A 25,730-nucleotide genomic window follows, 5' to 3' on the forward strand; every position below is an offset into this window, starting at 1 on the left:
AAAGCATTTGACATGATTGAATGGAAATACCTTTTACTACATTGGAGAAATTTGGGTTTGGCCCGAATATTTGTGCATGGATCAAATTACTGTATACCAATCCAGAAGCTTCAGTTTGCATCAACATTTGCTCAGACTACTTTAAACTGGAACGTAGTACCAGACAAGGATGCCCCTTGTCACCGCTACTGTTTGCAATCGCCATTGAACCATTGGCAATACATTGTCGAAATACTGATCAGATAAAGGGGATTAGCAGAGAAGGACTGGAACAGAAAATCTCATTATATGCAGATGATATGGTACTGTATATATCAGACCCAGAAAATTCTGTGCCTGCAGTCTTAACAGCACTCACAGAATTTCAAAAGATCTCTGGTCTCAGAATTAATCTGAATAAAAGTGTACTCTTTCCAGTGAATTCTCAAGCATATAATATTAGATTAGACACCCTACCTTTTATCATTCCAGATTAGTTTAAATACCTAGGGGTAAATATCACAAGTAAACATAAAGCTCTTTATCAACAAAATTGCGCTGTGTGCATGGAAAAAATTAAACAAGACTTGCAGAGATAGTCAACCCTTCATCTCACACTAGCTGGAAGAATTAACACTGTTAAGATGAATATTCTTCCTAAGCTCCTTTTTTTTTCAAAACATCCAATATACATTAATAAATCATTTTTAAGCAATTAGATTCAACAATAACCTCATTTATTTGGAACTCAAAACATCCACGCATCAAAGAGACCCTACAAAGACAAAAGGCAGAAGGTGGCATGGCTCTACCTAACTTCCAGTTTTATTACTGGGCAGCAAATATACAAGCTATAAAATCCTGGACACAAATAGAAGAACATACACAGGCTTGGTCGCAATAGAAGTAAAATCCTGCAGTACTTCTTTATATTCCTGCTCTGTGCCCAAAAATACACGTTATCGGCAATATACTAATAACCCAATTGTGCTTCACTCACTTAGAATATGGAACCAATGTAGAAAGCATTTTAAGATGGAGAAGCATTTATCTGTGGCACCTCTGTAAGAGAACCACCTCTTTCAACCTTCACAAACATATGCAGTTTTAATATCTGGAAAAATTTGGAATTAACTTGCTTAGAGATCTTTATATAGACAACGTCTTTGCATCCTATGAACAATTACATTCCAAATTTAACATTCCAGCTACACATTTCTTTCACTATCTTCAAATTAGGAACTTTGTTAAACAGAGCCTTCCTGATTTTCCTCATCTTGCACCCTCATCCATGCTGGAAAAATATTGCTCAATTTCAAGGACTAGACACATCTCTGCAATATATAAAATCATTTTACAGTCCCTCCCTTTCAAAGATCCAAGAGGACACTGGGAAAAGATCTCTCAATTAATATATCAGAAAAGGAGTGGAAAGCAGCAATGCAGAGAATTCACTCGAGCTCCATATGCGCAAAGCATACAATTATACAACTCAAAATTATATATCGAGCACATCTGTCTCGTCTAAAACTCTCCAAAATGTTTCCAGGGCATGATCCAACCTGCGAACGCTGCAACCAAGTCCCAGCCTCACTGGGTCACATGTTCTGGGCCTGCACCAAATTAACATTATTCTGGACAAAATTTTAATTACCTTCAGACAGCCTTGGACTCACAATCCCTCCTAACCCATTAACAGCTGTGTTTGGGGTTCTTCCAGAGGGGTTTAAAGTGGAGAAAGACAAACAAATTGTGATTGCATTCACTACACTTTGGCACGCAGACTTATTCTGATAAACTGGAAGAATCCAAACTCTCCTCTTTTAAGTCAGTGGGAAACCGATGTGTTATACTATTTGAAATTGGAAAAAATCAAATACTCAGTTAGAGGATCTGTACAGATTTGTTTTCAAAACATGGCAGGATCTAATCAGTAATATTTTAAAATAAGCTCTTAAAGCACAGAGGAAGCAATTATTTCTGTATTTCTTTTTGTTCTCCATTCATTTCTATTGGCTTATCAAACTTTCAATTTAGGTATGTTTACAAGCCTTAAATTCTACTCCGTTGGCCTTGCTACCTCTCTTAGGGGTGGGGGTCAACTTGTTTTTAATTCTACTTTTTGTAAAAATTGATTGATTTGTATGGAATGATTGTAATAAAATTAATAAAATCCCCAAAAAAATGAAAAGAAAAGAAATGCCCAGCTTGTGAATTCTGATCACAGACTTGTTGTTCTTACCCTTAGGATCCAGCTTAGATCCAGTAAGTTACCACCTACTAGGAAAATGAGCCTGGACTTGGCCAGACTCCAAGACCAGGCTGTTTCTAATGAGTTTGCATGCAGTTTGTGTGAGAAACTTTCAGATTTGGGTGCAATTGCCTTTCCTGATTTGATGTAGGAGACCTTCCATTACAAGACCCTGAAGGTTGCTGAGGGTTGTGTTGGTGTTACCGGTGTTTCCCAAAAGGAGGTGTTTCATCTCGCAGGGCACCCTGGATATCATTGAGAGGAGTCATAGCACATGGCTCAATGGCAACTCTGGTCTGTACCAAGAACTGGAATGACGGCTGTGAGAGCTCTGAGGGTAGATATCAAGGCATTTGTCAGAGGAATCTCTGAGCAAGTGACACACCATTTGTGGTCTAGTAATCCACTTCCTGCTTACTTAGGAATCGAAGAATTACACACATCTGAATCTGTTCCTCAGAGAGTCGCAGTCAGGGCAGCTGATGGAATGGTCCTCACAGATAACATTGCAGTTGTGGCCCGCTGGTCTGGCTACTTTGAGCAGTTGTTCAAAGCTGATCCTCCGGCTAGGACGTTGGATATCTTTCGGTCTGTGGTTCTTGAAGCTGATCCTCCAATTAGCTCTGAACCACCCAATCTCACCAGCATTATCCCAACTGACTGGAAAACGGGCCTTGTCATCCCGATCTGGAAAGGGAAGGGTCCTCGCCTGGATTGCGGCAACTACACGGGGGTAGCACTGCTCTTAGTGCGGGGTAAGGTCCTTGCTAGGGTTGTCCTCAATAGGATCTGTGATCACTTGCTCACCTACCAGCAATTAGAACCATCTGGTTTTACACCTAAGAAGTCTACCATTGACCGCATCTTGGCACTGAGGGTTCTCATGGAAAGCAAACGAGTATCGGCAGAGTTTCTTTGCAGCCTTTGTCGATTTTCATAAAGCATTCGAGCTGCCTGTGGGACATCCTGAGGATTTGCAAGATCCCCTCGAGGTTGCTCGATATCATGGCCAGCCTATAAACTGGCACTGTGAACTGTGAGTGCTGTGCAGACTGAAGACAGAACCTCTGTGTTTTTTCCAGCTAATTCTGGTGTTTGTCAGGGATGTATTCTGCTCCTACTTTCTTCAATGCTTGCATGGACTGGGTGTTGGGCAAGGTCGTGGGGTCCAGCAGCTGTGGGGCATCTGTTGGTGAAGAAAGATTCATGGATCTTGACTTTGCTGACGATGCTGTGATCTTCGCAGAGTCAGTGAAGGCTCTGATTGGGGCTCTCAGGAGACTGAGCAAGGTGTCTGAGTGTATCGGCTTGCGAGTGTCCTGGATAAAAACCAAAGATCCAGGCCTTTAATGACCTCTTGGACACGGCCATCAGCAGTGTGTCTGTTTGTTAAGAGAGTGTTGACCTTGTTGAGAGGTTTACTTACCTTGGCAGTGACATTCATGGCTCTGGTGACTCTTCCTGTGAAGTCAGTAGACGGATTGGGAGAGCATGGGGGGTAATGAGGTCGTTGGAAAGGGATGTGTGGTGCTCCTGATATCGATGCAAAAGGACGAAGGTCCAAGTCTTTAGAGTCCTGGTGCTTCCTGTCTTGCTATATGGTTGTGAGACACAAACGCTATCCAGTGACCTGAGATGAAGATTGAACTCCTTCAGAAAATCCTTGGGTATCGCTGGTTTGACTTTGTGTCGAATGAGCGGTTGCTCATGGAGTCCCGAATTAGGCACATTACCTGCATTGTGAGGAAGCATCAGTTACGGCACTACAGCCATGTGGAGCGTTTCCCAGAGGGTGATCCTGCTTGTAAGATCCTCATTGTTTGGGACCCGAGTGGCTGGACCAGGTCAAGGGGTCACTCATGTAACACATGGCTGCGGCAGATAGAGGGACATTTCCGGAGGGTGGGACTGGACCGTGTGTCTGCCTGGGGGGGGGGTTACCAACCAGGATCCCGAGCTGTTTTGATGTGTAGTGGGTGCGACAACGCACTGTACCAGTTCAAGCTACTCAACTTGACTTGTTTTGACTTAGTTACTTAGCTACTCAGTGACTTGTACCATATGTTTGTTCCAGTCTGTTATTCTTATAATTTGCATTGTTTTTTACCTTGTTTATGATATTGAGTGTTTTTTTGGTTGTTTTTGTTTTTACCTCTTCTAAATTCTTTATGTTTTGAGGTAGTTAAAGCTATTTTATGTTTTTCTGTAACGCCACCTTCAGTTCTTGTGTGTTCCTATTTTGTGTGTCTGTTGGAAAGCACTTGATACAAAGTGACGATTGAAGTCACAGTAAGCACTTTGTCAAAGATCAAGGAGTACAAATTTCAGTCCATTGGACTTCTGAATTTTCCGAGTCTGTGAATGCGACACAAAGAATAAGCTCACGTGTGTTTAAAAGTCAGACATTACAACTGGGTGCTTTGTATTTTGACTTTGAGTTTGGATTTCACTTTCAATTCTGACACTCAGCTTTTTGATCTTTCTGATTATGATCTCCTCTTCTGACAGTCGATTCACATCTTTCTCTCAGTCCCTTTTCTTTCTGCCATTTGATTGTTGTCCTGATTTAAACTCAGATCATTTAAAGTGAGTGACTCAGTGAGAGAAGACGGGTTTATAAAGATATGAAGGACCTCCAGGGAGAGGTTAAAGATTTAAAGACCTCAATGACACAAATCATACCTACTTTGTGATGACCTCTAACTGATCTTTCTAATTCAAGTGCTCACATAAATCAAGTTGCTAGTGGTCTGCCAGTAGCTGGTAGGAGTAATGTAAAGGACCAGTCAGTCCTCATATGATTTGTGTAGCTGGAGACCCTAAAAATGTAGAGGATTTTTAAATTAGCAAAGGACGTGTTTGTTTGGCAGCCAAATCCTGATTCTAAATATCAGCTCATGTTGGTCATTTGATGTCACTGCTTGATGAGAAGCCACCTGAATGGACATTCACAATGACAATACAAGTCACAGTGCTGGTCATCTATTGAGGATTTGGTTTGTGAATTTAGAAACATTTTAAATATGGCTGTCAGATTAGAGGTGGCAGTCAGTCGATTACTAGAATTCAGACAAGACATTCAGTCAGTTAGTAAATATAAAGTGACATGTGACATGTGAGCCAAAGAATGGACTGAGAGGAATCTGCACTGACATCTTTATTTAAAAGGGTTTAGCTCTGGAAATCAAAGACAAGACAGGCAGTCAGAATGTGTGCAGAACATTAGGTGAATTCATCGACTTGGTGCAACACATAGGAGTGCATCGAACAAAAACATTTAGAAAGAATGAATGAATGAGGGGCTTTGACCTGTTCTTTAATAGAGACAAAGAAGATAGTAGAAATGATTGGATTGGGGAAAAAAACGCATCAACTTGCCAAAATGCAATCAATGTGTTGCAGAAAGATGGCATTTCTACTGTGGTGAACCTGGTCACATGGTAGTGTGATGGCACACATGGCAGGGAAGCTGAAGTGTCAACTTCACATGAGGGTTGGTTAGGATGGGTCGTAGTGGGCCAACCCTTCTTTAAAGATACCAGTGTACTTTTTAAATAAAGAGATAACACCATTAACTGATTCATTGGCATTGGCAGCAGAGAATGTTATAAGCTCCTCTTTAATAAAGAACTGTAAAAGATACTGTTAATTTGCAATTTAAACGTCAAGTTCTGCCTGTGGATGATAAGCTCATTTAGGCTACAAACAGAAATGTGGAATTTGTAAACATGAAGTTTCTTCATTACGCCATCATCTGTTTCAGGTATTATATTAGGATTCCGTGGTTGAAAAAGCACAATCCTAATATTGACTGGAAATATAAGGACATAAAGACAGTGTTATCATCACTAGAGTTGAGGATCTGTCCAGGTCTGGATTTAAAACACAAGAAAACTCTCCAGCCATTAAAATTTTATGAGTGCTCATATTGGAAATAGTCACCAATATGTTACTTGAGGTGTCTATATATTTATCAAAATGACGTTTCAATTGAGTAAATTACCCATGACAATGACATCCATCCATCCATTATCCAACTCGCTATATCCTAACTGCAGGGTCATGGGGGTCTGCTGGAGCCAATCGCAGCCAACACAGGGCGTAAGGCAGGAACAAACTCTGGGCAGGGTGCCATCCAACCGCAGGGCACCATAACATAGCACCCTTCAAAATCAGATACTACATCAGATGGTACTATTGGAATTGTTTCATTAAGATTCCCACACTTCTGGTTCTCTTTCTATAGCTGAAGTGAAATGTTTTTGGCGATCCAATCTCTTTGCAGTCAACACCGAGCCTTATTAAGCGACTCTATAAAAATCATATCTTAACAATTAGGACTGTGAGGTGGGAGAAAACTTTTCTTTTGTCTTTAGATTATGACTGAGGTGTTTGACATTCCAGCTCACAAAGTTCAATGGCTGGTCAGAGAGACAGTGCTTCTGAATGTTTGGGAACATTTTGTAATCTTAAGTAAAAGAAGTGTGTCATTTCAAGATTTAACACAAATGTGGCATTGGTGTCACTGCTCTACTGCCAAGTTGTTTGCTTGCCTAAGGAAAAGTCATTTCTGATCAAGGAATGAAAGGGTAGAAGGGTCCTTTCATCTGATTGGCTGGCACAACACTGACTCTGAAATTTGAATCCTATTATGTGATGTCATCTATTCTTGCATTTTGTTCTATTCTTGTAATATTACTGTTGTTACAATGCAAATGTTCTGTGTATTGTATTTTATTTATGCCATTATTTGACGGCCATTGCAAACCCATGCAACCTGGTAAAGAATCATCTCTATGAATTTCTTTACCCAAGATTTGTTCTATATTTTCCATGCAAAGGTTTATTTGGGGGGAGTTTTTTCATGTCTTCTTAGAGAGTCAAGGATGGGGGGCTTTTTAAAAAAGGGCCATTTAAATCTCATTACATCATGCCTTGTCCTATTTTAGGTTATACAAAAATAAACTTTTTGTTGTTGTTCCGTCCTCTTGGCTATAATGGCGGTCACTTCCTGTGTCTCCCACCTTACTGTCCACACTGCCTTCAGTCCTAATCTTCTCCTCCCTCTGACCTTCTCTTTCTGTGTATGGCTGGGTGGTCATTTCTACTGCTTTTGTCCTCCTCTCCTACTCTTCCTCTGCTTTGTCCTCCTATTTTATTCATTCTTTTCTTCTTTCTGTTCATCTCCATCTCTTGTCTCTCCTTATCTTTGCTATTCTATTTTCTTCGTCCTTATCCGTCACTCCAGTCCAGCTCTAGCTGTCCACTCCTCTTTGTCTTCTGTCACTTTAGTTGTCTCTTCTCCTCACACTGACTGTGTTTTTTCCTCCTTATTCTATTTTATTGATTTTTAACAAACTTTACTGAGGACATCAGAGGAGTGTAAGGGGAAAGTCACAATCGAGCACAGGAACAAGTACGAGATTAAAATAAAGAATGGACAGCATGGGCTTGTGGGACAAGAAATAAAAGAACAGTCTGGACAGAGAGGATGAGGAGAGTGACCAGTGTGGTGGAGGGGCTCAGGGTCACAATGCTGTCTTTATGAATTGAATTATTAAAGGAAATCTGCAGCTGTGTCACCTCACGTCCATCTTTCTGTCCATAAGGGACACTGCAGTCTGTCCTGATTAAACACAGCGTTTGTGTTGTGGGAGTGGAAAAGTCTGAGCCATAATTTGAAAAGAAATAAAATACAGGAGACACAAAAACACACACACACACTTGTTGTTCACTTACTTCAGTTTCTCTAATTTGCAGTTTTCACTCCTCAGCCCCTCACACAGCTGATCCACTCCTGAATCCCCCATGTTGTTGCTCCTCAGGTTCAGTTCAATCAGTCGTGAATGTGGAGCAGAAAGAGCTGAGGAGAGAGCTGAGCAACATCTGGAGGTGAGACGACAAATAGACAGGCTGTGGAGAAGAAGAGAGAGAAGTGAGGACATGAGGAGAGACAGACAGACAGAAGGACAAACAACACAAAGGTTCAATGGCCACTTGTATACTGACTTTTCACTGATAAGCACTCTTATAAAATACTCCACACTGTTTCTTAGATTCAACACTTTCTTTATGAATTTAAAAGTCCACAAGAAGACAGTGACGCTCTGGAGTGAAGATTCAATCCAAAGTCTCCAAGGCTGCTTTCATTGTCAAGACTGAGATCTTTTGGTGGACTCCTGCACTGATTTAGTTGAGCTTTGTGATGTTATCCCCAGCTCTTTTTCTGTTTGTGAAGACGTGTTGATCTCAGTTAAAAGTGTGAAGGTCTATCTCATCAACAAACCCTGGATCTTCAAATCTATAGAGTCATTATTATATCAAAAGAAAAGGTGTCTTTCGACGAGGAAATACTAAAGAGGCACGAGCTGCTCAAAGGGAATTAAAACTTGGTATTCAAAATGATGAGGATGATTATAAGGATGAAATTGAACAGAATTTGGTCCACACAAAATTTGAGATTGATGTGGACAGACATTAAATCCATAGCTGGACATCATCAGTCAAAAAATAATAACCACATAAGAGTTTGTGGTTTAAAGTGCTGCTCTGATTGAGCTAACACGTTTAATAAATACGAATCGAGATGTAAGCAGTTTGATTTGACTGAGCGAGACTGAGATGTTTATGTTCAGAAGGATGAGGAGAACATTTTTATAAAATTAAAACCAAATCAAAGTCCTGGACCAGACCATGTTAATAGTAGGCCCTTGAAAACTTCTGCAGAGCAACTCAGCTCCATTTTTTATTTTATTATCAAAGTTATCATTAAAACAGCAGGAGGTCCCAAAGTCATGGAAACAGGTGACAGGAATACCAGTAGATAAACCTAAAAGACTTCAGTCCCATGGCTCTGACATCACTGGCTATGAAAACATTTGAAAAACATCTAAAGAGGAACCTGAGAGAGTAAACTCCACATTGTGAGATCCATTTCAGTTTGAATCCCAGTCTACTAGAGAGGGACAGAGGACACCAAGTGCATATTCTGTGCAGAAACACATTTAGGGGACGTGGAGATGAGCTAAAGGACAAATCAACATCAGACATTTTCTCTGAAGTCCTTCCAGCACCAGGAAAAAGATGACATGAGCAGAATTTAATATTCAGCTGTAATGTGTGAATGAAGGCCTGGTGTGAACAAGAAGGTTTGACTTTTCTCAGCCACTGGAATGCCTGCCACTGATGAGATGGACCAAATCTACAAGGGAAAGGGACAAACATTCAAGGAGTGAGAATGTTCAGGCAAGTGAGCAGATTTTTAAACTGATGAAGACACAAAAAACAGTCAACCAACCTAAAGAGAACTCAACTGAGAAGACAAAAGTAACTTTCCTTGTTTAAAATGTTTACTCTTTAATGTGAAAAGCATTAGAAATAAAATTCATGAATGAGAGGTGAGAGGATTGACTTAGGACTCTGATATTGTAGGAATTACAGAGTCATGGCTGAATGAGAGTGACGGAGAGAAATATCATATTAGTGTTCACACCTGCTGCAGGAGAGACAGACAAGGAAGGAAAGAAGAAGGTTTCTAGCTGTATGTGAACAATAATATTCAGGCCGACGTCTTCAAGATTGAAGAAGGAAACTTGTCAGAATCACTGGAGGTTAAGCTAGTCAGGAAGAAAGGCAGAGGTCTGGTTATTGGAGTTTAGTACAGGCTATTGAATTCTGACATTTTAGATAATAACATATTATTTAATAAAATAAGACAGATGTGCCACAAAGAGGACATAGTGGTCATGGGGGATTTGAACTTTCTGAACATTGATTGGGAAGCCCCTGTCGGGAATACAAAAGAGGAAACTGAAATGGTGCAGATGGCAAATGGCTGTTTGTTCACCAAGTTTGTCTCAAGCCCAACATATTGTGATGCCTGTCGAGATCTCATCTGCTCAAACAATAAAGACAGAGGAACAACAGCAGAAGATGCTGAGACTTTAAGCAGAAGTGATCACAACATGGTCAAATGTGAGAAAAACTGTGAAATCACAGAAATGTATCATAAGCGCCTTGAACATGGAATAGGCACTATATAAATAAATTGCATCATTATTATTATAATTATTATTATTATTATTATTATTATTATAAAAAAAACTTATAACTTGAGGAAAGCAGACTTTATGGAGATGAGAAAGTATCTAAAAAACATCAAATTGGGAAATTAAAATTTCAGCACCTCTAAATGACAGTAGGTTTAATTTTTTAGAGACCTTCTGATCCAGGCACAAAATAAGTTTATTTTGAAAACAAATAAAACAAAATAACTTAAAATCAGCCAAAACAGAGACATGGAAAAAAAACATAAAGACCTGGGGCCTCGCGTACGCACAGAAATGTTGCGTAAGAACTTTTCCACGTTCAAATCGCGATGTATAAAACCTACTCTTGGCGTAAATCCACGCACTTTTCCACGGTACCTCATACCTTGTTGTACGCAAGTTCTCCGCTCGGTTTTGCAGACTGGTGGCACCCAGCGTCAAAGCAGTGCTACTGTTCTTGTGTGGTTACACCTTATTTTCCTGACGCGGCTTTATAAATACACTGAAACTAACCGCATATTGTTTATTAGTGTAATGCATCTGATTGTAATTAACTTGTAACAATATAATGGTCCAGGGAACAGCCATAGTATTCCAAATACCATAACTGCTTTAGCATTGTTACTCTCACTTCTTCTTCTTCTTCTTCTTCTTCTTCTTCTTCTTCTTCTTCTTCTTTCAGCTCCTCTTGTTAGGAGTTGCCACAGCGGATCATCTTTTTCAATATTTCTCTCACTGCACCCCTCAGAGTATTTATATCACTGTATCTGAGTGTGAATCACAGCAGCAGCTGATCGGAAAGGGAATTATTGGTATACAGCTTCAAGGACACGCTGTCTCAGCCACTGCAAAATGTTTTAAAGCCTTTCCTGTACGGAACTCGCGGTTCAGAAACAGAAACAATATCATTTATAAGGTGAAATTCAGCAAAATATGTTTATTAAATTATATGGATAAAACTTTAACTTCATTTAAATAATCTATACTCTTCACTGGGATTGTCGTTAAGGATAGAATAATTAAACATGTACTACGAAGATATTTCAATGTTCTTTAAACGTTTTGAAGAATCGGCGCTAAGCTTACAGATGGCTTAACGTCTATTACAGAGCTGATTGTATGGCGATCGGTTACTTGGGTAAAGAAAAGCACTGAGTGCAGTGACGGCTACACCAATATATATTGAATATAAAACAGAAAGAGAAAATAACAACACAGCTAAAAACACAGCGAGAAATTTCGGCAAAAGTTAAATGCTTGTGTCATGAGCACGAGGCGGCTATGCAGCCATCCACTGTACATAAGCTACCTTACTGACGGGCGGGCGAAGGAGCCATCGATTCTTCCTCTGCCCAGTGCCACCACAAGCCTAGAGCCGCCCCTGATTGTACTGCTGCAATAAATTATTTCATCGAAGTGAAACACATGTTTAATAACGTGCTTTAACTCCTATCATCATGAAAATGATATCACGTATACATCTCAGTATTTTAGTTATTCAGAGAGCTGTAATATCACGAATGTAATGGACTCTGTGTCCAGTTGGAGGAAGAGAGCCGGTTTAAGAAGCAAGTAGTGATTCACACACATAGAGCACATAGAAGATCAAATACAAAACAAAGCACTTAACGTGCTACTTTAATTACGATGTGATTTGAGAAACTGGTTAATTAAACGATTTTAAGATGAAGTTTATAATGTTCTACTAAATGACAAAATAAACTACGTGATTAAAGTGGAAATGTCGAGATTGAAGTTGACATTTCGTGCTTTATCCCCACTGTGTGCCTTTTTTTTTTCTCTGTACCCTAATAAGCTTTCATATGACACTCAGACAGTGGTCTACAACTCAGCTTTTCACGGCGACTTTGATATGTGATTTCTTTTTTATTTCCGGCACTGTGCAATTTTGTGAACGTGAGCTTTCAAGTTTCTCCAACACGCTATGTCACTTGATCAACTTCCTTTTGTTGATTATACCACGGTTTATTTGAACAAATAGTATTTTTTTTTCTTTGCCTCCACTTGGTATTCGCTGAAATTCTTATATTTTCCCCATGCTTTTCCCATTGTCTTTTCACAGAAGGCTGCGCTTAAGGGCGATTTATATTGATTTGCATATTCAAATAGGCGTAATTCTGGGAGGATTTGGGGCGTTACATAATGCGCTGCACGGCGTTAGTTTTCACGCTGATCGGGATTTATGTAGCGGAAGAGCGTGGAAGTTAGATGCGCACAGATTCCTGCATCTGGATTTTTCTGTGCGTAAGCACATTTCGGCTTTTGTGCTTACGCCATGTTATAGTGTGAGTTCTATGCACGGCGTTATACATGAGGCCCCTGGTCACCACAGTACAAGAAAGACACAGCAGCACTTAAGCTGTGCAGAGGAGAGCAACCAAGTGCATCATGGGACTGAAGGACATGTCCTACTGTGACAGACTTAGAGAATTAAACCTGTTTAGTCTGAGCAGAGGAGACTGTATGGGGACCTCACCCAGGTATTTAAAATCTTCAAAGACATCGATAAAGGAGGTCCAGCTATATTCTTTCAACTTAAGGGTGAATCACGTACTCAAGGACATCAGTGGAAATTAAAAGAAAGTGCATTTTAAAACTGAATCAAGGAAACACAAAGAATTATGAGACTCTGAAATAAACTACCAAAACATGGAGTTGAAGCATGAACCTTGGCAACCTTTAAGAAGAGTCTGGCTGAGATATCAGGACAGCTTAGCTATTAGCTAAACAAACTGCCTCTATGGACTGAATGGTCTCCTCTCGTTTGTCACTTTACTTCATCTCTTGTATGACCCCTTGTAGAGCACCAAGACTCATGTGAGGCTCCTGTTTGTAGACTTCTCTTCAGCCTTTAACAACATTCATCTTCAGAAAAATCCAGATGCAGGAATCTGTGCGTACTCCAACTTCCACGTTCTTCTGTTACATAAATCCCGTTATGCGTGAAAACTAACGCTCGTGCACGTGCTTTATGTAACGCCCCAACTCCTCCCAGGATTATGCCTCTTTGAATATGCAAATCAATATAAATCACCCCTAAGCTCAGCCTACTGTGAAAAGACAATGGGAAAAGCACGGGGGGAAATATTAGAAATTCACCGAATACCAAGTAGAGGCAAATGAAAAACATACTATTTGTTCAAATAAACCGTGGTATAATCAACAAAAGGAAGTTGATCGAGTGACATAGCGTGTTGGAGAAACTTGAAAGCCCACGTTCACAAAATCGCACAGTGCCGGAAATAAAAAAAAAGTCACATATCAAAGTCGCCGTGAAAAGCCGCGTTGTACCCACTGTCTGAGTGTCATATGAAAGCTTATTGGGGTACAGAGAAAAAAAGGCACACAGTGGGGAAAAAGCACGAAATGTCAACTTCAATCTCGACATTTCCACTTTAATCACGTAGTTTATTTTGTCATTAAAGTAGAACATCATAAACGTCATCTTAAAATCATTTAATTAACCAGTTTCTCAAATCACATCGTAATTAAAGTATAGCACGTTAATGCTTTGTTTTGTATTTGATCTTCTGTGTGCTCTATGTGTGTGAATCACTACTTGCTTCTTAAACGGGCTTTCTCTTCCTCCAACAGGACACAGAATCCATTACATTCGTGATATTACAGCTCTCTGAATAACTAAAATACTGAGATGTATACGTGATATAATATGATGCTCGGTCCGGTGCTCAAGTCCGAGATGTGATGAGACGGGCGCGGACCATCTATGAGAAGCACAAGAGGGCAATTGGATCCATCATTCTACACGCCGGCGTAAACGACATAAGGCACCGAGAGTCGGAGGTTCTCAAGGCTGACTTCGCAGCACTAGTTGAAAACACGAAGGAGAGGACCCCATCCGCAAAAATCTTCATCTTGGGTCCACTACCTCTCATCAGACGATCGAATGAATACTACAGTTGTCTGCTGGGTTACAACAACTGGCTGAGAAGCTTCTGCGAGACTCAGGACATCGGGTTTATTGACAACTGGGATCTTTTTGGGAAAGTCTGCACTTCTTCAAGCGGGATGGACTGCATCCGAATAGATTTGGCGCCCGGGTCCTCTCTGAAAACATCGCTAAGGTAATTCGTCTATCTTAACTGTCTACTTCTACTGTTAACCCCTTACGTAATGCTACTGCTTTGATAGGACATAATGGCTTAACACAGTCTTCTGTTAAAGTGCACAACATTAATAATCTAATAACAAATCTTAATGCATGTAAAAAATCTAGGCAGTGCGGCATAAATACCAATAATTTAATTGCAATTACTACTTCAGATCAACAATGCATTAAAACTATAAAAACGGATTGTAGATTACATAAAAAATACACACAGAACAGCGTTAACAAAAATAACTTAATTTTTGTTCCGAATACCAATAACACGCATAAAATTCAGCTCTGCCCTTCAGAAACATTAAATATGGCACTATTAAATGTTAGAGCTTTAACTAACAAGACATTTTTTATAAACGATCTTATTAGTGATAGAAACATTGATTTTATTGCACTAAGTGAAACATGGCTTAACTCAATGGCGGCTGTTTTAATCGAATCTGCCTCCGGATTACAGTTTTACTCGTGCAGACCGCCAGGGAAAAAGGGGCGGATTGGCAAACATTTACTCGAGCGATTAAAATGTAAAGATGTTAGTTTTGGTAAATTTAAGTCCTTTGAGTATCTCGCCATTGTTATTCATGGAGATTCTCATGTTCTAGTATTATCTGTGTATAGACCTCCTAAATATAACGCATCTTTCTTTGAGGAATTCTCTGACTTAATGTCAATTTTAATTACAAACTATGATGCACTCTTAATAGTCGGCGACTTTAACTTTCATGTCGACAATCAGTGTGACCAAAAAGTAAAAGAATTCATGAACCTCCTGGACTCTTTTGATTTGAGGCAGCTCGTAAATCAGCCTACACATAAAGCAGGTCATACGTTAGACTTAGTGATTACTAAAGGACTTAAAGTTGATATAAAGCAGGTCATTGATATCGGTCTATCAGACCATTTCCTTCTACTATTTAATATAGAAATAAAGATAGAAAACGCTCATGAGAAGCATTTTGTTAAAAAACGCTTCTTTGACTCATCAGCAGCTTTAAAGCTTACAACTATTCTAAGCCATCAGTCCGTTTATAATGCCAGCTATAATAGCGAGGATAATGTAAATAGTAAAGTGGAAAACTTTAATTTTAAAGTAAGAACTGCTGTTGACATAGTTGCACCTGAAAAGACAGTTAAAAAATCTAATAGCATTGTTATTCCATGGAAGACCCAAAGAGTGTCTGATTTAAAAAGAACATGTCGTAGAGCTGAGCGTAAATGGAGGAAAACTAAACTAACTATCCATTATGAGATATTGAAGGTTAAAATAACAGAATACAATAACACAGTCCGTCTTGAGAGGCGCTGCTATTTCTCTAATATTATAAATAACAATGCTAGTAATCCCAGAGTCTTATTTTCTACAATTGATCGTCTGTTAAACCCAGGTAACACAAAGGAATGCCCCCAGAATACTTCCAGTGAAACCTGTGAGAACATTGCTGTATTTTTCAATCAAAAATTAATGATATTAGAGATAACATAGTATATCTCCCCAACACTGCAGAACCTCCAAAGCCCTGGTACTCCGTTATAAACAAATTAAATGCTTTCACCAGGATAGATTTACCTGAATTACATAGTATAATCTCTCAACTGAAACCCTCCACCTGCGTCCTTGACCCAATACCAACCAGGTTTTTCAAAGAAATATCAGGCGTGCTAATTGACAATATTCTGGACATAGTAATTGTCATTAGATACGGGGTCTTCCAGACTGTCTTAAGACTGCTGTAGTTAAACCCCTGCTCAAGAAAAATAATCTTGACCCTCTGCCTTTGAAAATTTTAGACCCATCTCTAACCTGCCCTTCTTAAGTAAAATTCTAGAGAAGGCAGTCATTATGCAGTTAAATGACCACCTCAATAAACATGCTATTCTTGATAAATTTCAGTCAGGCTTCAGAACAAATCACAGCACAGAAACTGCACTCGTTAAAGTAGTAAATGACTTGTGGGTAAATGCAGACAGAGGCCATTTATCTGTTCTCATCCTCTTAGATCTGAGTGCTGCATTTGACACCATTGATCACAATATTCTTAGAAATCGCCTTAGTCAATGGGTGGGCCTCTCTGGCAGTGTCTTAAATTGGTTTGAATCCTACCTGGCAGGAGAAAATTCTTTGTGAGTTGTGGTAATCACATCTCAAAGACACATGATATCCGATATGGTGTTCCACAAGGCTCTATCCTGGGTCCGCTGCTCTTCTCAATCTACATGCTTCCGTTAGGTCAGATTATCTCAGGTTACAACGTGAGCTACCACAGCTATGCTGATGACACACAGCTGTACTTATCAATAGCACCTGATGACTCCGACTCTTTCGATTCACTAACACAATGTCTTACTGGTATTTCTGAATGGATGAATAGTAATTTTCTCAAACTAAATAAAGAGAAACTGAAATTTTAGTAATTGGCAATAATGGATTCAATGAGGTTATCAGAAATAAACTTGATGCATTAGGATTAAAAGTTAAGACGGAAGTAAAAAACTTAGGGGTAACTGTTGACTGTAATCTGAATTTTAAATCACATATTCATCAGACCACTAGGACAGCATTTTTACACTTAAGAAACATAGCAAAAGTTAGACCTCTTATATCATTGAAAGATGCTGAGAAATTAATTCACGCTTTTGTTTTCAGTAGACTAGATTACTGTAACGCACTCCTCTCAGGACTACCCAAAAAGACATAAATCATTTGCAACAGTGCAGAATGCAGCTGCTAGAATCCTAACTAGAAAAAGAAAATCCGAACACATTTCTCCAGTTTTGATGTCACTACACTGGTTGCCTGTGTCATTCAGGATTGACTTTAAAATTCTGCTTATGGTTTATAAAGCCTTAAATAATCTGCTCCATCTTATATATCGGAATGCCTGACACCTTATATTCCAAATCGTAACCTTAGATCTTCAAATGAGTGTCTCCTTATAATTCCAAAAGCTAAACTTAAAAGAAGTGGTGAGGCGGCCTTCTGCTGCTATGCACCTAAAATCTGGAATAGCCTGCCAATAGGAATTGCCAGGCTAATACAGTAGAGCACTTTAAAACACTGCTGAAAACACATTACTTTAACATGGCCTTCTCATAAGTTCACTTTAACTTAAAACTGATACTCTGTATGTTCAATTCATCATAATAACTATTCATAGTAACCGATCGGCATACAATCAGCTCTGTAATAGACGTTAAGCCATCTGTAAGCTTAGCGCCGATTCTTCAAAACGTTTAAGGAACATTGAAATATCTTCTTAGTACATGTTTAATTATTCTATCCTTCACAACACTCCCAGTGAAGAATATAGATTGTTTAAATGAAGTTAAAGTTTTATTTGTATAATTTAATAAACATATTTTGCTGCATTTCATCTTAAAAATGATATCGTCATCATATGTAAATACGCGCTTTATAAAGTGGTGCAGGTTGTGTAATATTATAACTGTAGTGCAAGTTTACAGTGGGGTGATTGTACTTATAAGTACAGACAGTTCTACAAGGTGCAATTTATTGAGTGCATTTAAAGTTCTTGGGATGAAACTCTTTGTGAACCGCGAGGTCCGTACAGGAAAGGCTTTAAAACGTTTTGCAGTGGCTGAGACAGCCTGTCCTTAAAGCTGTATACCGATAATTCTCTTTCTGATCAGCTGCTGCTGTGATTCACACTCAGATACAGTGATATAAATACTCTGAGTCGTGCAGTGAGAGTAATATGGAAAAAGATGATCCGCTGTGGCAACTCCTAACGGGAGGAGCTGAAAGAAGAAGAAGGAGAAGTGAGAGTAACAACGCTAAAGCAGTTATGGTATTTGGAATACTATGGCTGTTCCCTGGACCATTATATTGTTACAAGTTAATTACAATCAGATGCGTTACACTAATATACAATATGCGGTTAGTTTCAGTATAAAGCCGCGTCAGGAAAATAAGGTGTAACCACACAGGAACAGTAGCACTGCTTTGACGCTGGGTGCCGCCAAATTGTGATTCAGACTACGAATGCCTTGAATGTAATTACCCCGATCTACATACTGTCAAATAAATGAACCACACGCCATGGCACAACACAAGAGGCTTCGTCTCTAGTACTGATGTCCGAGGTTCGATTCTGAGCAGGGTGCAGCTAGTATGTACGCCTGATGAGCCCAAATTTAGGGTGAAACATGTGTCGTGTACTGTTTGCATTATTTGACAGTAAAACTATTTCTATATATATACACACACACACATATATATTTTTTTATATATATATATATATATATATACACACACACACATATATTTGTGTGTATATGTATGTGTGAATATTTGTAGATATGTGTGTATATGTATATATGTATATGTTTATATATATATATATGACAGCAACACTCATAACAGTGACAAAACAACTACATTGACAATCATGTTACGTTATTTTTAAAATGTTTCCTTTTCTTTTTCATTACTTCTTTAACACACTACTTCTCCGCTGTGAAGCGCGGGTATTTTGCTAGTAAGTATAATATAAAAAGGCAATACCCCTCCCTTAGTGATACGCCGGTATGAAATCACATAGGAGAAATAATTTAGTTTTCTATAATGACGGCTTATGCTGCATAACAGATGAAGAAAGGCAATGGCAAGACCTTCAGGAGTGGGGGCCCGATTTGTACAGTCTGCCATTTTCACTGTTGCAGTGAAAGGATTTTCAGGATCGGATGACGTTATCTCCCATTCATCTGTCAGCTTCAAAGGTGTGCTGGGCAATGTTCCAAGGCTTTAAACTCTTCAGCAGCAACAAGGTAAATCCAACCATCGGGAAATCATGTGGCACAATTCCATAACAAGAAACATTCCCAGAAAAAGCTACGCAGTCACAGAGAATATACTTACTCGACAAGGAAAACATATAAGCTTGAACCTTTACTTCCCATCACCAGGCAAGAGTACTAACCACTGTGCCACCATACTCTTTACCGTAATTGTTCCTAATATACACAACCTCCATTCACGCACACCAGGCAAATTCTTGCAAGAATTTGTCTCCCTTCTCTTTTATAATTATTAAAAGAGAATTTTTCCTTTGAACTTTATTGGAGTTTGAAAGGAAATATGTCTTACACATGTATTACTAGTTTTAAATAAAAGTGGAGACATTTTTATTTACTTTAACCCAATAGTTATATATATATATATATATATATATATATATATATATATATATATATATAGTATATCAGTGGTTCTCAACCTGTGGGGCGGGCCACCCTAGGGGGGCGTGAAGTAACAAAAAGCGGGGCGCGAAGATTTGAAAAAAGAAAACAAGAATCAAAATATGAAAAAAAAACATCTGTTGAAACCAAAACAAATTAACTTAAACTACATTCTGATACTAGAAATAATAAATATAGAGTTAGATAAATGTTGATAAAAGTTAATTAGGTATAATAAAATATACATCTACATTTCAAAAAAATGTTGGGCGGGGGCACGATTAAAACTGTTATGAAAACTCGGGTCGCAAATACTTAAAGGTTGAGAAATGCTGCAGTATATATATACTGTATATATATTTTGTTATGTTTATAGTTTAAATTAGAAGTCTTATTTTAGTGTTACTTGTCTGCACAGTCTGCAGTTTCCTTTTTAACACTTGCTTATAAAGACCATGTTAATTTAACTCATACTTATCATATAATACAAATAATTTTAAACTTTATGTGTGTTTTTGATATCCTAGAGGATGGTATATTAACATTTTTAACACAAGTTTCATGACATTTATCAGTGTTGGGGGTTTCTGCACTAACCTGGGTAGTGTGACAGCAATAGCTGCACAGCTCATAAACTGCATTTTTAGTAGGCGGATGAATCGCGTGTTTTACATTATTTCAGGCTTCTATTATGCCATTAAAATGTTCTACAATTGTTTTAATGAGCGCAATTGAGACTTTATGGATTTTATCGGCATTAACATTGTTCATCTTTAAGTAAGTGACGGTCAGCCCCTGCTACATGGGTGATTTGTCTGACAAAAAGGTAACATAAACGCATGCCTGCATGCATCTACTCTTAATAACACACAGTTCTTCATAACTTTACAAAATATTATTTCTAATGGTTAACGGTGTAACTTATTGAATATACAGTGTTCCCCAACACGTCACTTATTTTCTATAGCAGGTTTTGGAAATCCGTACGGCAGCTGATTAATCTGTGTTGTCCACCTGTTGTGCCTTTTCACTTTATTCCGGACAACTTGTCTCGTGTCTATAATTTCAAAACCGTTATTTTACAATTTATCACGTCTGGCTCAGTTTCGTCTTTTTTCCTCAGACATCTTCTAAACTAATTAGAATTATATACAGCTCCGTTCCATATGTCTGGATTCCAGTCACTTTGAATTTTGGCTTGTACTTTTAAAGAGAAAACAGTTTTTTTTTTTTGTTTTTTATTTTTCCTTTTAGCCTGGACTAAGAGTAGTGTTAATATTTATTTTCCACTCATCCACACGAGACATATTATTTTCCATGCGATAATTGCTTTTCTTGAGCGATAATTTGCTTTTCTTGTAAGATTTCTATTTCTTGTTTAAGTCCAACTCGCATAATGCGATTAGCAGAAGCTACCTCAATTCACCGGCAGCTATCTGTTCTTTCTTGCCCCTGCAATATAGCTCATTTTCCAAGAGCGCCTCTTGCACTTACACGGGATTAATATCCCCTTCCATCTCAGGCCAGGCATTTTGGAGCAGTATAACTTAGCTACAGGAGTCCATGATTGTGTGCGCGACCATCCCTGTAACCTTTGTACTTAACCGAGACCCTCCACGCCATCAATATCAGAATTGTATTTTATATATATATATATATATATAGATAGATAGATAGATAGATAGATAGATAGATAGATAGATAGATATTATATTAAAAGGTGATACCCCTCCCTTAGTGATACGGTGGTAAGAAATCACATAGGATAAATAACTTAACTTTCTTTAATGACAGCTGCTACATAACAGATGAAGAAAGCCAATGGCAAGAGCCCAGTTCAGGAGTGGGGGTCCGATGTGTAGAGTCTGCCATTTCCTTCGCTGCGTTGGAAGGATTTTCATGATCGGATGACATTATCTCCCCTCATTCGAAGGTGTGCAGTGTTCCAAGGCTTTATACTCTTTCTTCATGTGCAGGCCCCCACTTAGGTGAATAATACAATTGCGAACAAGGCAAAGAGGATACAATTTCATGCTGACTTTGACAGATGAAAAATAGCGCACTTTATCTGTCTTATCTTATGTTTTGCCTAGCAATTCTTAAATGGTAAACCCCTGTGCCAAATCTGTCTCTGTGTGCATGTGAGCAGTAAAAGGCAGATTTATAAAATATATTTTCACAGAGCACAGTGACATATTAAACTTATACGCTTATTACAATGGGATGGTTAAAAATCTGAGAATCCTTTTGTAAACAGTTAGGTTTGGGAATCCAACCTATTAAATGTAGAAGATTCTTCTACACCTGGAACCGCAGAAGGACAAAGACAAAGAAGACTTTGGAAAATTGAGGAAGCAGAAATTAAATTTATATTCACTAAATCTCTGGCCAGATACTTAGGAATGACTAGGAAGCCATCAAAAGGGCTTATTCTTGAGGACCTTACTTTTAAACTTAACACTTGGATCAGAAACATCTACAGAGTCCCACTGAAACCCATCCGAAGGGTTTGCATTTTAAATCAATATGCACTTCCCAAACTGACCTATCCTCTCACCAACTTTAAACTCTTCACTCCTACGAAACTTGGACACTCATTAGGAAGACAATTAAAGAATGGCTTCATCTTTCCCAAAGTGCAACTAACGGAATACTATACTCTTGTTCTAGTAATGGAGACCTAAGCATTTTAAAATGAAGGCAATCATCTCAAATGCTTCCATTAGGAATCTATGCAAAATCGACTTTTCTAATTATCCAATACAGCAGTAGTAGATAATCAGGAAGTAGATAATCATCTATACATCAAGAAACAAATTAAGTTTTTATGGAAATCACTACGGGTGCAGATTGTACAGAAGAGAACATTAGATCAAATGGTATCAGGGAGGTTAATGAATGCACCCCAGCAAAACTCAGAGATAAATGGAAGAGTCTCACAACCCATGGTTCTGGGATCCAATTATTTGAAAATGACAAAGTAAGTAATGATTGGATTACTAACAAGGCCAATTCATAGCAGGCATTCAATTACAAACCAACATATTCCCCATGAAGGAAACCACCACAAGAGAACAAACAGGAGACTCTTCCTGGAGAAGATGTGGATTCAGAGAATCTCTATCACATATACTAGGTCAATGTCCATATCTTCAAACCTATAGAATAGTCAGACACCATAAGATCTGCAATCTTTTCAGAGAAGAAGATGAACATCATGAATAGATTACATTCAGCATGTCATCATTTAACATTTCTAGCAATACAAAATTAAGACTAGTTCTCATATTCTGGAAAAAAGAATATTGTCCCGTTGATTGATGTAATACAATGTAGTATAACTTAGGAGAAGCCAGGAAAGCAAAATGAGAGAAAGAAGCTAAGTACAGAAAAATCATTTATAAAATTAAAAACATGTTGAACTGCAGAACCATTTCCACCATTGGAGTAGTAATAAGAGCCAGAGGAAAATGGTTTCAGTTCAACAATAAATTCTTAATTTTCATTGGACTTTCCAAGTTTAAAATTAAATCATTCAGTAAAATAATTGGTTGAAGGAGCAGTTTTATATTCTCTTGATTTGTTATCTTCCTTTAAATTTAAATCTAATTAGATAAAAAACACTGTTGATAATCATCCCAGAATACAATTTATTAATTAGTTCATTAAGTTAGTCTGCTTGATTGTTGACACAGAGATGGAACGACATATTAATGTACCTCAATTGTTGAAATAGTTCACACTTCCACTTTTTTTTTTTTGCCCCTCTAATTGTTATACCTCAATAACGGACTTGCTAGAGTTCCTTAATTGTGGAATCAGTATTACAGTGACATAGTGTGTTTATGGGTTGCAAAATAGTATATATTACCTCATCATTAACTTCTTTCAATGTAATTACTAAACTAAACAATTATTAGACATGAAATTTATAATCAGCCTGATTGGGGATTCGGTTAGGCACCCTCCATTTAGTTCTTTTGCTTGATAAGGTATGGATATGGGTGGAGAGATCTTATAATGATTTCATCCCCCAAGCCATTCCACTCAGTGGCTGCAGCTTCTGGACATAAAGGGAGCATGCAATGCATCACTGGATAACGATTCAGAGAAGGCTGAGGGGGTTTGGCGGTCGACTCAAGGGGCACGGTTGATGAGCAACATAAAAACAGGCCTGGCAACGGGTTACAAACTAGCCTCTCTCCTGTTCTCTGTTTCACGTCTTCCTTTACTTCTCTTTTCACTCCTCTCTGTTTCTCTTATCTTGTCTCTCCTTATCTTTGCTGTCCCACTCTGTCTGTTCCTGTCTGTCACGTCAGTCCAGCTCCAGTTGTCCCCTCCTCTTTTTCCATTGTCACTCTGGTCACTTCTTCTGCCCCACTGACTCTCCATCTTATTCTGTTTTAATGACTTTAAACAAACTTTAATGAGGAGATCAGAGGAGTGTTATGGAGGAACAACTGACAATGGATATGTTATTTATCATCTGGGGTTCCAATCCTGGCTGGGATTCAGATTTCACTTTTTGCTTCGTTTATTCATTTTTTTATGTTTATATTTTTGATTATTGAGTTTCTTTATGCTTAAAGATTGTTTTCTATGCTCTATGTGCTATATGGGTAGTCCCCCAAGATGCAGGGTTACCTGCCCATCACAAGCAAGGAAGAAAACTGAGGAAACCCTGCAGTCCCCTATGGTTCATTGTGAATGCACTTGTGCTGTGATGAGTTTTGTTACATTTGTGATTATTCTTGTGCTGTTACTGGAGTTTTGATATTTTTTTAATGTATGTGTACTGATTTTATGTATGTCCTTGGATTCTCTTTGTTGTTTCAAGCAACTCGTTTTGAGCTCTTTAGGTTTAATTTTGTGATTTAGAAGATTTCTTATAAAAATAAACTTTTACATTTATAAAGATTCTTTATTGCCCTTATTGGTGACTAGCCGAGGTTTAATGGTTTCCCCCTTTTTGTGGGCATTTTGATTTGTGTTATTTGGGACTTACGTGCTGGGAACTCTCTAGTTTATAACTAAAGGATGTGGAAAAAGACAAGGCTAAAATAAAGAATGGACAACATGGGATTGTGGGGGAAGAAATAAAACAACAGACTGAGCAGAAAGGACAACGAGAGGATGAAAGAGACCACTGTGGGTGAGGGGCTCAGGGTCACAATGCTTTCTTTAAGAATTTAAGAATTAAAGAGAAATCTGCAACTGTGTCCTCATCACGTCCATCTGTGTGCCCATGTGTGATGCTGAAGTCTGTCCTGATTAAAAACAAAGCTTATATGGTGGATATGGAACATAAACAGCCATAAAGTCAGAAGAAATAAAATTCAACACACACACTCACACTAGTTGTTCACTTACTTCAGTTTCTTTAATTTGCAGTTTTCACTCCTCAGCCCCTCACACAGCTGATTCACTCCTGAGTCCTCCATGTTGTTGTTGTTGCTCAGGTTCAGTTCAGTCAGTCGTGAGTGTGGAGAAGAAAGAGCTGAGGAGAGAGCTGAGCAACATCTGGAAGTGAGACCACAATGAGACAGGCTGTGGAGAAGAAGAGAGAGAAGTGAGGACAAGGAGACAGACTGACACACAGACAGACCATCGGGGGGTCTAAATAAGTGACATGATGACTACAAGCAGAGCTGGATGCTCAGATGTGTATCTGAACAGCAAGCTGCTGCTAGCATTTGAAATGAAACACAATTTGATCTCCACACCAATGCTGCCCTTCAAGGCACTATATACCTGAAGCATCTTCTGTCTGTCAGGTTTCCCTGAGTGATGAGAGGACGTCAGCCATCACACTGGACAGGAGTGTCACATAGCAGGACTGACCTTGTCCTCCACTTGAGTGTTCAGATGCTCTTTTCTGAGTTGGTGACAGCTGAGTGACAAACTCAGATTTCTGTCCCTCATTCAGGACTCAGGGTGAGGACACAACTGAAATGATTGACAGGAGGCCATTTACAAATGCCAGCCTGTTTAGTGACAGCAGCTGTAAATCAGTCAGCCTTTATTTTATAGAGCGCTAGTCACAAACTTACAATACAAACAAGAGGAAAAATAAATACAACAAGCACAAAGATAAATAAGTGACAAGGGAGAG

At 38.7% G+C, this 25,730-nt stretch overlaps 2 protein-coding genes across 3 annotated transcripts in view; both read right to left on the reverse strand.

The window, feature by feature from the left end:
- Window positions 1-25,028, reverse strand: part of LOC120533555 (NACHT, LRR and PYD domains-containing protein 1b allele 4-like) — a 41,835-nt gene extending 16,807 nt beyond the window's left edge. Inside the window, exons 1-3 of one of the 2 annotated variants that reach the window (XM_039760498.1) lie at window positions 24,989-25,028; window positions 8,240-9,431; window positions 7,970-8,143 (exon numbers count right to left, since the gene is read on the reverse strand). The gene's annotated coding sequence lies outside the window, so the exon portion shown is untranslated. The remainder of the gene's footprint in view (window positions 1-7,969; window positions 8,144-8,239; window positions 9,432-24,988) is intronic. The other variant, XR_005634534.1, reaches the window with a different exon arrangement.
- LOC120534764 (NACHT, LRR and PYD domains-containing protein 3-like) overlaps window positions 25,027-25,730 on the reverse strand; it is a gene marked incomplete at its 3' end in the record, with an annotated part of 44,046 nt that continues 43,342 nt past the window's right edge. Inside the window, exon 8 of the mRNA XM_039762344.1 lies at window positions 25,027-25,165. Within this exon, the coding sequence (XP_039618278.1) occupies window positions 25,027-25,165 (139 nt within the window). The remainder of the gene's footprint in view (window positions 25,166-25,730) is intronic.

Source organism: Polypterus senegalus, chromosome 8 (genome assembly GCF_016835505.1).
Source record: "Polypterus senegalus isolate Bchr_013 chromosome 8, ASM1683550v1, whole genome shotgun sequence".
NCBI classification, from domain to species: Eukaryota; Metazoa; Chordata; class Cladistia; order Polypteriformes; family Polypteridae; genus Polypterus; species Polypterus senegalus.